Source organism: Cricetulus griseus, chromosome 4 (genome assembly GCF_003668045.3).
Source record: "Cricetulus griseus strain 17A/GY chromosome 4, alternate assembly CriGri-PICRH-1.0, whole genome shotgun sequence".
In the NCBI taxonomy this organism is placed as follows: domain Eukaryota; kingdom Metazoa; phylum Chordata; class Mammalia; order Rodentia; family Cricetidae; genus Cricetulus; species Cricetulus griseus.
In genome coordinates, this window is record NC_048597.1 from 129,066,437 (window position 1) to 129,079,517 (window position 13,081).

General features: G+C 42.1%; 1 protein-coding gene across 2 annotated transcripts in view; it reads right to left on the reverse strand.

Moving 5' to 3' along the window:
• Positions 1–13,081, reverse strand: part of Deup1 (deuterosome assembly protein 1) — a 47,581-nt gene that overhangs the window by 10,507 nt on the left and 23,993 nt on the right. The window contains exons 8-10 of one of the 2 annotated variants that reach the window (XM_027410861.2): positions 10,594–10,788; positions 8,952–9,038; positions 731–927 (exon numbers count right to left, since the gene is read on the reverse strand). In XM_027410861.2, the coding sequence (XP_027266662.2) occupies positions 731–927; positions 8,952–9,038; positions 10,594–10,788 (479 nt within the window). Of the gene's footprint in view, positions 1–730; positions 928–5,537; positions 8,144–8,951; positions 9,039–10,593; positions 10,789–13,081 lie in introns of those variants that run through there. The other variant, XM_035443473.1, reaches the window with a different exon arrangement.

Here is a 13,081-nt window from a genome sequence, read left to right on the forward strand (position 1 = left end):
TGAAAGGCTTATGTCAGAGAAGTTTTGGGAAGGCAGCATGCTATAGCCCTTCTCAGAAACCACACTGTAAACTAATGTCTTCAGGGCTCTGAGGAGTTCTAGGGAAAAAGAATGGCTTTGCTGAGCAGTTTTAAGGTTGGGGAAACAGTGATCTGCCTCCTGAGACACTTCTGACTGCACAGATTGTTGTGAAAATTGAATTAATTAGCATGTTTCATTGTGAACATTGACTTGGAATGTGAACTAAGACATTTCAGAGATCATGAGGATAAAATGGACGGTGGGTATTGATCTTCCATGCACTCTACTCTCTTATTGTCCATAGGGCCCTCGTGAGGATGTGACCAGCAGTTGGTCACCATGCCAAGAGTGACAACACCAACTATTTGTATTATGGGAGGACAGACAGAAGTGATACTTTTACATGTTTTGCTTTACCATCGTACTTAATAGAGTAAATTCTAGTTTTCTCTATTCTCACAACATTAAAAAGATTACTTGTTTATTTGTATAGCATGTCTTCTTGCAAGAGCATTCTGAAGTGACTAGCAAACAAAACTCCCTAGGAACGAACTCTCACCATTATATTTGAACAGCTATTGCCAATGTGTTCTTCTTATGAAACAGTGTGCCCAGACTCCACTGTTATCACTACCAGATAAAATGTAAACTCGTGAATTTTCCCCAAGGCATCTCTAAGTGTCTGTTCTTGATGGCCAAGCCAGCATACCTGTCTCCGCTTGTGTCCATCTTCAGGTGGCTCTGGTAGGGGTATGTTCCTGCTTCATCATAACTACTCTGATTAGGCCATGCTGCCTTTCCATCGACACTGAGCTTTGCAAGATCATTTCGGAGTCTTTCATTCTCATACTCCAGTTTGTTAATCGATGTGTACCGTGTCTGCTCCTTGTCAGCAAAGTCCATACTCTAGGAGTAAAACAAACCCCCACTGAATGACCTCACACATGACGTGTGTTTTCCACATGTTTGGACTCATATGTTGGGAAGGCCCTTTCACTTGAGCTATGTGACATAGTTTTTTTGTGAACTCTCTGTTCCCTCTGAACATTTTAAATATAAAGTATTAATATTAATAAATTAATTAAAATATATTTTAGAAGACTTTTAATAGCTGCATTAAAGAGTTGCAAAATTTATTTAATCACTCCTTTCCTTGAAAATTGGGTGTTTCAGAAATCATCAATGGCACTGTGACTTGCTCACACACAGACCTTCACTGGTATTCCTTTAGAACATGAGAATAAACTGAATGAATGTCACTGAGGACCTCAGTGGGAAGTGCTAATCCCCCTCATTACTCTCATAATTACAGCTGGAGAGATAGCTCAGAGGTTAGGAACACTTGCTACTCATCCAAAGGACCAGTGTTCAGTTCCCAGCATCCACACGGGCATCTCACAACCACTTGTAACTGTAACTCTAAGGGATTTGATGCCCTTTTCTGGTCTCTAAGGGCACGTGCACACACACACACACTCGCACACTCATTCAAAGACTATCATAAATTCCCACCAACAATAGGCTAAAGATCTTCCTGTATTGCATTCACAATTTAATACTACTATTGGTAGTATTTATTAATGGTAAATAAACGGCAGCCTTTATCACTGAGGTTGAACATGTATTCGTGTTCTTTTGGCAATTTTTACTCTATGTAGTCTCAGTTGCTTCGTGTATTCTCATTGGTCATCTTCCCACTTAGGGGTTTCTGCTTACCAATATCGAAATATATTTTAACACTAGAGGCAGAAATCCAGTGTTTCTCCAGTTGGTTGAAAGTATGCTTTGTGCGGTTGTTAGAAGATACTCATAAAGTTTTAATTGTGGTGCATGACGAGTTTTATCTAGAAGGGTACTTTGAGTTTTGTTGTTTTAATTATGTCATCTTTCCCTTGCTCCCTTTTTGCCTCACACTCCAATTTTCTTTTTTTAAGAGCTATTAAATATTTACTTTCACTTTCTTCTATTTTTTTATGATTTCATTATTTCACTTTAATTCTTTAGCTTATTTTGAGTTAATTTTTCTATAAAAGTAGAGAAGACAGTAAAAATAATAAATTATTCCAATTATTCCAATCGCATATTGATTAAAATATTCATGGGCCACTGCTGGATGACGTAACAAATTACATGCTGAATTTATGTGGACTGGGATAGGAATCTGGACTATTTTGCTGCATTGATCTTGCAGTTGAGACTGAGCCAACATTGCACATTTGGAGCAATGTCCTTTTATAGTAGTGAATTGCTACCTGATCTATTAAGGCACCGTCTCCAGAATATAAAACAAAATACATTTAAATTACAAAATAAATGGTTTAAGCAAGAGGCTTAGAGATTTCTCAGGCTGTTTTAATTAAACACTGTAGGAAGTTTCCAGAGCTTTGTGTGTGTGTGTGTGTGTGTGTGTGTGTGTGTGTGTGTGTGTGTGTGTGTGGTGTGTGTGCGCGCGCGCGAACCCGTACGCGCATGCACGCACGCACACGAACACTCAAGAGAGAGAGCACACATACTGTTCTCATAAAGCTTTGTAGGATAGACTATTCTGACACAGTAATTTGTGGAAAAGCTCTGTGTGACACTCTCTTGTCTGCCTCTGTCCAGTCCTGTGAATTGACTATCCCAATCTGCATTGTGGCTGACTGACAGCCCAATAGTTCTCTGGGGTCAGAAGGGCAATACCATAGCATAAAATGCTTGGCTTGAGCAACATTTGGAATTCAAGCCCTTAAAAACTAAGTGATTGGAGCTCAGGCTTTTGTTTTTGAAGTCCCTCAATTCTCAAGCTTTGAGATCCACTCACATAGAATAACACTCAAAGTCACTCCCAACTTTCCCACATTTTCAAATAGCTAATATCGGTAATCATTCATATCATCATATAAATATCAAAACTGAACATAAGCTTGTAAATATGCTTATGCAATATGTACATATAGGCTATTAAAATGTTTACTTGTTTTGTTTTGTGCCAAAGGCTGAGTCTACTTACTGTTTTCTTGCATACTATGAGAGTTTAGGAAATGCAGAGGGAGGTCTGAATTCTGGGTGAAGACTCTGAGGCAGTCATCTAAGCAGCTCACTGAGACCTGGAGAAACTTAGCCACCCTGTGGCTGACCCAGCCAACATTTCTCTACAGCTAAAGCAAGCTGCCTACAAGGCAGTGGCCTGCAAAGAGCTTCCTCACCCCACCCCCACCCCGGGTATTTCTGATTAACTTTCTTCTCTTCAATGGAAGGAAGCAAAGAGCTTCAGAATTAGGCAACCAGAAACGTTCTCAAATCTGTATTTAATTAGATAGGACCAATCAAGATCAGTGATTTCCTTGTCTAGCACAGAAATACTGGAGCTGGAGCAATAATAGCTCAGTGGCTAAGAGCACTTGCTGCTCTAGCAGAGAACCTAGATTTGGTTCCCAGCATGCACGTGACAACTAATAACTATCCTTACTCCTTAGCCCCAGTTCTGAGGGATCAGACACCGTCTGACTTCTGCATGCACTACATACATGTGATACACAAACATACATGCAAGTAAAAACAATAAAAAGAAAAAAAAACTACTATTTTAATAGTACTCAAATATGTCAAATATTAGGAGTATTTGAAAATAATGATGTATATATCTTGTTTCTTTCTACCTAAGGTGAAATTTCAGCTCTAATCATTTAATTTCATAGTTATGTATTCCAATCATTGCTGAAATAATTATCTATTGGATTTTTTTGTACTTACAGAACTTTAATACATAAGAATAGAGTTTCCTTCATTTCATAACATTTGAAAAGTTTAACAAAGTAAAATAAAAAAGAAATAAGAAATTGATAAGCTCTAATAATAAATTAAATAGGCCTGGAGAGATGGCTCAGCAGTTGAGAGCTCTGGCTGGTCTTCCAGAGGACTCAGGGTTCAGTTCCCAGCAACCACACAGTGGCTCACAATCATCTGTAACTCCAGTCCCAGGGGATCTGATGCTCTATTCTGGCCTCCACAGGCACTGCACACATGTGGTCCACAGACATGGATGGAGGCAAAACAATCATACACACAAAATAAAAATAAAGGTTAGAAAATTTTAAAAAATCTCATGGGCCCCAGACTGATAGCTGAGAAACCAGCATAGGACTGATCCAGACCCCCCTGAACTTGGGTGTCAGTGAGGAGCCCTCGGCAGTCTGTGGGGCCTCTGGTAGTAGATCAGTATTTATCCCTAGAATATGAATGGACTTTGGGAGACCATTCCACATAGAGGGATACTGTCTCAGCCTAGACACATGGGGGAGGGTCTAGGCTCTACTCCAAAAGATGTGACAGGCTTTGAAGATCCCCCATGGAAGGCCTGGCTCTCCCTGGGGAGGAGAAAGAAGATGGGATAGGATAGGGGGTCAGTGGGGGCAGAGGAGGAGGGGAGGAAGAGGGAACTGGGATTGACATGTAAAACAAGCTTGTTTCTAATTTAAATAAAAAGTAGAAAAAATTTAAAAAATAAATGTGTCAGTAAAATAAACTTGTGAGTCATAATTAAAACAAGTTGAAGAGACTGTATTCAACTACCCAAGCCCAAGAGCAAGAAAGGAAACTAAAACCAGAACTGAGCGCAACAGTTCACATCTGTAACGATGACACACAGGAAGCTGATGCAGGAGTTCAAGGACCAACTTGGATAAATAGTTCAACCCTGTCTCAACCAAGAAAACTTAACAATAAAACTTGGAATATGGGAGAGGAATAAAGTTGTTGGCTCTAACTTCAGTACTAAGGAAACAAACTGAAATGAGCATATTTTGTAATAAGATACAGATTATCCAAATGCCCTTAGAAAAAGTAAAAATATTTGAATAAGCCAAGAGGAAGAGGCAAAGGGAGTGCCTTCATGTCTGGGCTGGTCTGTTTGCTCCAACTTTCAGTCACTAAGACCAGTACTTTATTATTTAACAGTTTCTAGACACCCAGAGTCAGGAACCTGTGTGGGCTTAAAAATAAGTACAGAGAGCTATGGACAGCCCTCACTTTAAACAAAGTACCGGTCCACTGACCCAGGAATGCACTAACCCTCACAGACTATGACTACTATGGGTTGAATTGAGGCACCCTTCAAAAGCCTGCTGAAGTCCTAACCTCTAGTCCCTCATAATATGACCTATTTCAAAATAGGGTCTTCACAGAGGTGGTGGACCTGAAGTGAACACCCCAAGGAAAGGAAAATCTGACTTTCTGAGCATCAAGGGACCAGTCAGACATGGGGACTACAGCACATTGAGACTAAGTGCTGGTTTGAGGCACTTTTCTGCCCGGGACACCAAAGACTGTCATAGGCCAGCAGAGAGGGAGGGAAGGAGGGAGGGGGGGGAGGGAGGAGGGAGGGAGGGAGGGAGGGAGGGAAGGGAGGAGGGTGGGGTGAGCAGAAACCTCCTGCACAGAACTTAGAGGGAGCATGGCCCAAGGACATCTGTTTGGGACTTGTAGCCTCCTCCCAGAGTTCTGCTGCTCTCAGCAAACACACGGTGATATCAAGCTAATTTAGAACTGGGAAGATTTATTCCAGGAACCCAAATTTGGATGAGAACTGGGAAATATGTCAACCATAGTGTCTGACACATCAACAAATACAAAGGGAAGACTCACAGTGTCACCTCTGTGGGAAAGGCCCTGGCAAGCAGGGGCAGCTACATTTCATAATAGTGCAGAAAGAACAGCACAGGATCATGAACTGAAAACAAATTTACACCCCGAAAAACTCCAAAAGTGTGACATTTATAGTCAGAAACTAGAAAATTTGCCAGCAAGTACTGCCATGACTTAGATTTTCTTGGAGGTCTTAGCAAGGGCGTTCTGACAATGACAAGAACAGGTGTGAACACTGGAAAAGAAGAGAGAGTCAGAGAGCTAAACTACATTAGGAAAGTTCCTTCTAGAACAGCAGTTCTCAACCTGTGGATCATGACCCCTTTGAGGGTCACCTTAAACCACTGGAAATATCAGATATTTACATTAGGATTCCTGACAGTAGCAAAATTACAGTTACAAAGTAGCAACGAAATGATATTATGGTTGGGGTCATCACAGCATAAGAACTGTATTAAAGGGTCTCAGCATTAGGAAGGTTGAAAAGCACTGCTCTAGAGGGAATAAACTAACTGGACCTTCTTCTATATTAGCTGCTTCATGTGGTAAAAGCAAGATATTCCATTTATAACAGTGACAAGAATTGTAAATAACTTGGGAAATAATTTTAAAGGAAGGAAACAGGAACTATTCAAAGACAATTGCATTACTGGGAAATATATTATGAAGAAATGGGGAATTATGCTATATCTTACTATAATAAAAGCTTTGTCTTCAAAGTTAACACAAAAATGAATTCAATTCCAGATAGAATCCATGGGAAATTACAAGGAGAAACCTGGTGCCTTGAGCTTAGTCTACATGAAAATTTTAACTGAGCTATTACACATTGCATTTTAAAGAACAATTTAAATGGATTGAACAATTATATGGAAAATATAAAACCTCTGAAAAATACAAAATTGTATATGTAGATGTGGAAAACCCTGCTATCAAAGAAGGAAGGTCCACATATACCCACTGAGAGAGTGATTTTTGGCAAGTCAAAGTTTAAAACTTCTTGTATGGCAAAAATATAAAGTTACAGAAAACAGACTTTGAAAATGCTTCTATAAATTGTCAAGAAAAAGAACTAACATCACAGAAAATATACATAACGTGTATCTAATTCATAGTACCACAAACTACCAACTAATGCAGTAAACTATGGGAACTATTGAAAAAGTGTAGTAACAGTAGTGGCAACAAGAAAGCATAGTGATGAAGCAGAAATAGGCCATGATGAAGATATTAACATTAAAACACATATCCTGTGAGCCAGTGGTTCCTCCTCTGGGGAACTGCTCCAAGATATACATGTTGGGATGTTTTATGAACTATTTATCCAGGAAAAAATATGAAGACAGAGTCAAATACACTAAATTACTTAGGAAAAACAGTCTAATAAGTTTGGATATATCAACGCCATGGGATATTAACCAATGCTATCAAGGGCAGAATATGCTTGAGCCAGTTGGTGTGGAAGGCCTATTAGCACAAACAAAAATAAAACACACAGAAGTGTGACATGCAGAGGTATGGGAACCTAGTTTTTTTAAAAAAATAATTATATGTATCTCTGTGTGTATGTTTGTGTGCCCTGAAGGGATCAGAAGATGACATCAGATACTCTGGAACTGGGCTTGTCAGGTAGCTGGGAGCTGCTGTGGGGGGGAGGGGAACTGAATCAGATCCTAGACAGAGCAGCAAATGCTCTTAAATTCTGAGCCATCCCTCTATCCCTGTGACCCTTTATTATTTTAATGATAAAATCCTCAAGTAAGCACAAATGTGTGTTTACATGGGTGTGTGGATATGCAAAGTGATAGATGCAAATGAGTAGTCACTGCACACTGGCACATGGGACTAGATGTGGAAGAAGGAGGTGGAGAGACGAAAGCAGGGAGGCAAGCTCTGGAGTCACCTGCATGCACAATGTAGATAAGTCATAGACAGCTATGTACATTTTCCAAGGACTTGCTGGCCTGTACTGCTGTGCACACACGGCTGGAGGTCAGCTCTGGGCACCACTTGAGTTTCACATCTATAGTGTAGGAGACACCATCTCCCTACCTTATCTGTGGGAATGGTCAGGAAAAAGCTATAGGAGCCACCACTTACTTGCCAGCACAGAGCCCTCTGCTGCCCAAGTGAGACTAGGGGAAGGGGTGTGGGTAATTAGTGGTTGCTTTATATATCTTTGTGAGTTTTAGTTCTTAAAAACAAAAACAAAAACAAATACCATAATGAACAAAGCCAAAAGTCTACAGGAGCAGAGTGAAGGCCCTCAGCAGGGCTATGGTGACCTGGGATCTAATCAGACAAACACTTGCAAGCTGGGAGCTGCTTTAAGTTTTGTGTGTCCCAAATTAGGGAATGAAAATGCAGAGATGATGGGCAGGTTTTTAATGTAGCAGGTAGGGAGACCAGCAAGCTTCCCTTTTTATCCATCTGTGCTCCAGTCACAAGGTCCACAGCAATGCTCAGAGTGCTTCCAGGTCCTTCTACTGTCTTCATGCTGGAATACGGACTCGTGTGAGAACAGGTGCACAACATGATAGAAATACAACATTGGCTTCAGAAGGGGCCTGGCCGAGGCCTCGACCCACTTGCTCACATTATGGCTAAAGGGACAGGGCAGCCAGCTTAAGCAACCATGATGCTCAAATTTTCCTGTCTTACACTTTCTGTTCCTTGAACAGTTAAAAAATAAATAACGGTAGGATTTTTTTTTCTGAGTGAATAAATGAAAAGATAACAAATAATGCTAATATTTCAAACAACGAAAGTTCTTCAAAAACCTACAGTCGACTGCTCCATCAGACAACGGGAATGAGAGGCTTGGAGCCATTTAACTTGTTTGGAAGAGCAGGTAGAGCCAGGGCCTAATTCATGTATTTAGTCAACAAACACCAAAAGCTTGCTTTGTACCGGATGTCCTGAGCTGTTGGTCATGCCAACTTCCTGCTTGTCATCCAATTGAAAGGGGCAAACCACAAAACAAGTCAGAGCCAAATATGAACCCAGCAAGGATGGACCTAATTGTTTTGATTCGGGTTTGCGGGGAGGGCTTCACTGACCATAAGGTTGGCAGTAAAGTCGGGCCGTCTAGGGTATAGGGTTTCAGGATTAAAACGAAACTACATGCTTTGTATGTCTGGGAAGTGATCAGAACTGAGCCCAAAGCAAGTGTGTCAGCTTGGGAAGGCCACTGCGGGAAGGTAGCGCCCAGCTCTGATGCGCATGCTCAGTGACCAGGCTGCATGTCAGCCCTGACCAGACAACCGCCTCCTGTTCAGTTTGGGGGAGTGAATTCAGCGCATTACCAAGTACCGTGCAGGGTCTAAGTCTCCCATCATTCCTTTCAGGTGTGTGTTTTCTGTTCGGACAGCTTTGTATTTCATATCCGAGACCTGAAAGATTCGTAGATAAAAGACACACGTGAAACTTACAAGGGAACTTGTCATCTTGATCATTAGCTCTGTCCCGTGGGTGGGTGCAAAGCCAGTCGGGGCCCCAGTTCCCTCTCCTGGCCTTGCCTCCTGTTTCAGCAGTGCTAGATTTAAAACACCTAAATAATGATTTACTTTTTTCCTGCCAAGTCCGAAATTCCATTTCTCATGTATAGGAACTATAGCCAGAAGAGTCACGATTGTTAAAGCCCTTCTTGAAGAGACCGCTCATTAGGCTTCTTCAACGCCCGATTAACTTTTACAGCAAGCAGTATATGGCTTAATTTGTTCCTTCTGGTGTTTTGGCCGCGTTTCCTTGCTTGCCTATGACTTCATTTTGTATCTTTTTCTTTCCCTGATGTCTCCCTGAATGACTGATGAGTGCCTGCATTCCTGGCCTGCTCTTTTGTGTATCTAAGGTTCATTTCGATTTCAAACTCTTGCTTTAAAAAGATTTACTTTTGTAAATTATAGAATATACGCTCATTGACAAAGTCTAGGAAACATGGCAATATGAAAACGAAAATGAGTGTCATTCATGTGCAGCTGCTCACTCTGGCCATCTGCACAGTCTTCTGCCCAGGTAGTGCCTGCCCTGTTGCTGTTCTCCTGTGTGTGGTACAGTCTAAGGCCTATGACTGGATGGAGGCCTAATCTTTCCTTTTTGTAAATACACATACACGATTTAACTGTTGTTGTGGAGATTGTCTTGGTTCATGTTTTGTGCTCCAAAATCACTTAGATTTAGAGTGAAAAGGCCATAAAGCCTGTGCTGTTAAAAGCAGGTTACAAATTTGGTTAGTCACAAGAAAGCAGGGAACTTTAAAACATAAATAGGAGGGAGGGTGGGCATGAGCATCCCTTGCAGTGTCTTTTTTTCTTTTTTTCCGAGACAGGGTTTCTTGGCACTCGCTCTGTAGACTAGGCTGGCCCCGAACTCACAGAGATCCGCCTGCCTCTGCCTCCAGAGTGCTGGGATTAAAGGTGTGCAACACCAATGCCTGGCTCCTTGCAGTGTCTTAACTGTAGAAACTCGAAATGTCTGCTTGTCTCTGAGGACATACTGTATGCTGAATGGATGTTTAGTAAATATGGGTCAACTTTTATTCTGTAGCCTCTATGTTTAAAACACTAATGGCAATACATTAAGTGTGTGTGTGTGTGTGTGTGTGTGTGTGTGTGTGTGTATGTGGGCAGAGTGTTAGTGGAAAGGTCCTACTGAAAACAACTGCAGAAGGAAGCAGGCTGTATGAGGTGTGGGAAGACAGCTACAGGGGAGGGTCAGCATGGGACTGGTTGCCCTTGCATGTGTGGTCCTGTAGGTCTCTAGTGTTCCTTTGATGATACTTTGTGGCATGGCACGGGCCTTAAGGGGGTACCACAAGGTATCTCTGTCACCAGGTGTCAAACATTGACCCAGGGGCACCCAAGGCTCTTTCTTGACAGTGCAGGAGGAGGGCTAGGATGAGCATTGAGCAACAGTCAAGCCCTGGAAAGTGTTTTCTTGCCCGCATACCTGTTGCTTGGTTAACATTTTTTCTTTAATTTCTAATTCTATCTTTAGCTGCCTTTCCAGAAGGGCAGCTTTCTTCATGACAGTTGCTATAGTCATCTCCTTCCGGTGAAGTTCCTGCGTGAGGTCGGAGATCTCAATCCTCATGCGTTCCTGTTCAGTGCATCGGTCTTCCTCCTGATACATCTGGCTTCTAATCTGCAGGGAGAGTGACCCAGAAACATGAACCGCCCTTCTCACAGGGCAGCTGCGGCTTGTGCTGGACTCCCTCAGTCCTTCTCTCCTGAGAATGTCTGTGACCCATGGCACCTCCTTTCTGACTAGTACTGACCAACAAACAGCTCACTAAATTCACAGTTCTCTCCCAACCCCTAAAGTCCATTGCTTAAAGTTTCAAGTAAGCAGTTAGCCAGGTGTGGTAGTGCACACCTTTAATTCCAGCACTTGGGAGGCAGAGGCAGTTTGATATTAGTAAGTTTGAGGCCAACCTAGTACAAAGTAAGTTCAAGGACAGTCAGGACTGTTACACAGATAAACCCTGTCTTAAACAACAACAACAACAAAAACCAAAAACAACAACAAAAAGATTACTCACTGTATCTTACCCTTGGGGGTCAGAGATTAAATCACACAACCATCCTTCTCTCAGAACACACACATATGGGGTAGGGGGATAAAAATAAACAGATATTTATAGTACAGTGTAGTGACATGCTTGAGGAATGTCCTGGAGGGTGCCTAACCTGCTGGGAGGTGGGCAGCTTGTATCAGGATGGACCTTCCAAAGGAGACAAAATACTGAAGGGTAGATGGAAGCCAGAAATCCTGGACAAGATGGACTCCCAGGCAAAGGCGGCAGCCAAGGGTGGGCCAGAGAGCTGTGTTCACTGAGTAAGCTTAGAGTGTTTAAATCATCTGTGCTCCAAGAGATAAGGCCAGAGAGGGAAATCAAGAAAATGCACAGAGACTTTTATGAATATACCTGAACACTTAGAAGGTGAGAAATGGCTGTTTCTATTTCCTCTTTAAGGGGCCCTCTCCCCTTTTCTGTCCTTCTCTCTTCCCCCAGAATACCCTTTATAGTGTCTTAACAGTCTGTTCTTTCATATCAGGCAGAATCAAATGTGAAATTGGCCCAAAACTCCAATGCTCTTTAAGTTTATGAAACTGAATTAGGATCTTACCATGCCCACCTGGCTGTCTTTGTGTGTATCTAGTCTTTCCCTCCAATCCCATAATTTCACGTTCTAGTTACAGTCCTCAAGAAAGGCAGTCACTTCCTAGAACCTGTGTCCCCATCCATGGTGGGTTGCACTCTGGGATGGCCAGGGTTTAGGACTGACACCCAGAGAAAGACGACCTAATGCAGAGGTTGTCCAGATGCCAATGTGCTGCATCCTGGGCAAGGCTCCACCCACTTCTTATCTGGTCCTGCTCCAATACTAAGACTTAGAAATCACATGGTCTTACACGGGAGTGGGCCTAGGCCCCATCCCAAAGGATATGGCAGACTCTGATGACCCCCTATGGAAGGCCTCACCCTCCAGGGGGGAGCAGAAAGGATATGTGATAGGTAGGGTTTTAGTTGGGGGGGCTGTAGGGGAGGAGGGGAGGGAGAGGGAACTGGGATTTTCATGTAAAACAATCTTGTTTCTAATTCAAATAAAAAAAAAAGATGAAAAAAAACCAACCAACCAAACAAACAAACAAAAAGAAATCACTTGGTCTTAACTTTTCCATTCAGCAAACAGGAGCTGAGGTGTGTTGTCCAGCTCCCCAAAGCAAGAGTCTCGGTGATGGGACCTAAACCCAGAATATGTGATGGGTCTCTTTAAATTACATTTGTTAGTGTGTTCATATGCCTGCTACGGCACACACGTAGAGGTTCAGAGAACTCATAGGTGTTGGTTCACTCCTTCTACCATAAGTCTTGGAGCTAGAACTCAGGTCATCAAGCCCTTAGCACCAAGTCCCTCTATCCACTGGGCCATCTTGGTTACTCCCTCTGAATCTCTTTGATCCCCCCTCTCTATTTTTCGTCCTTACAGTTTACTTGGTGAACCAGCTGTATTGTCTGCAGTTTGCAGGCTGGATTTTACTCTCTATGTCCCTGTGGTGAAACTCAGAAACTCAGAAAGTTAAGAAAATGAATATGCTATTCTGAAAGAGGATTGAGATTTTTTTTTATTAGTTTACAGTGGTTAGATATTAAAACAACATGCTCTTCCATAGAGAGTGTTTCTAAATGGGATTGATTTATCTGCTTCCAGTGACATCCTTTTTTAAAATGTGAATTTTATCACAAAGTAAATGACTAAAAACAGCTCTGGACCCACAAAAGAAAAACCACTCACAAGACTCATAGTGCACGGCACTTGTTAGTGTCCTTACAAAGGAATGGAAATGCTCTTTGTAGATACTTCTGGAAGCTGCAGCTAGTTACCCCAGCCATCCATTATCGCACTGCACAGCACTGCTGCCTGGGCCTCTA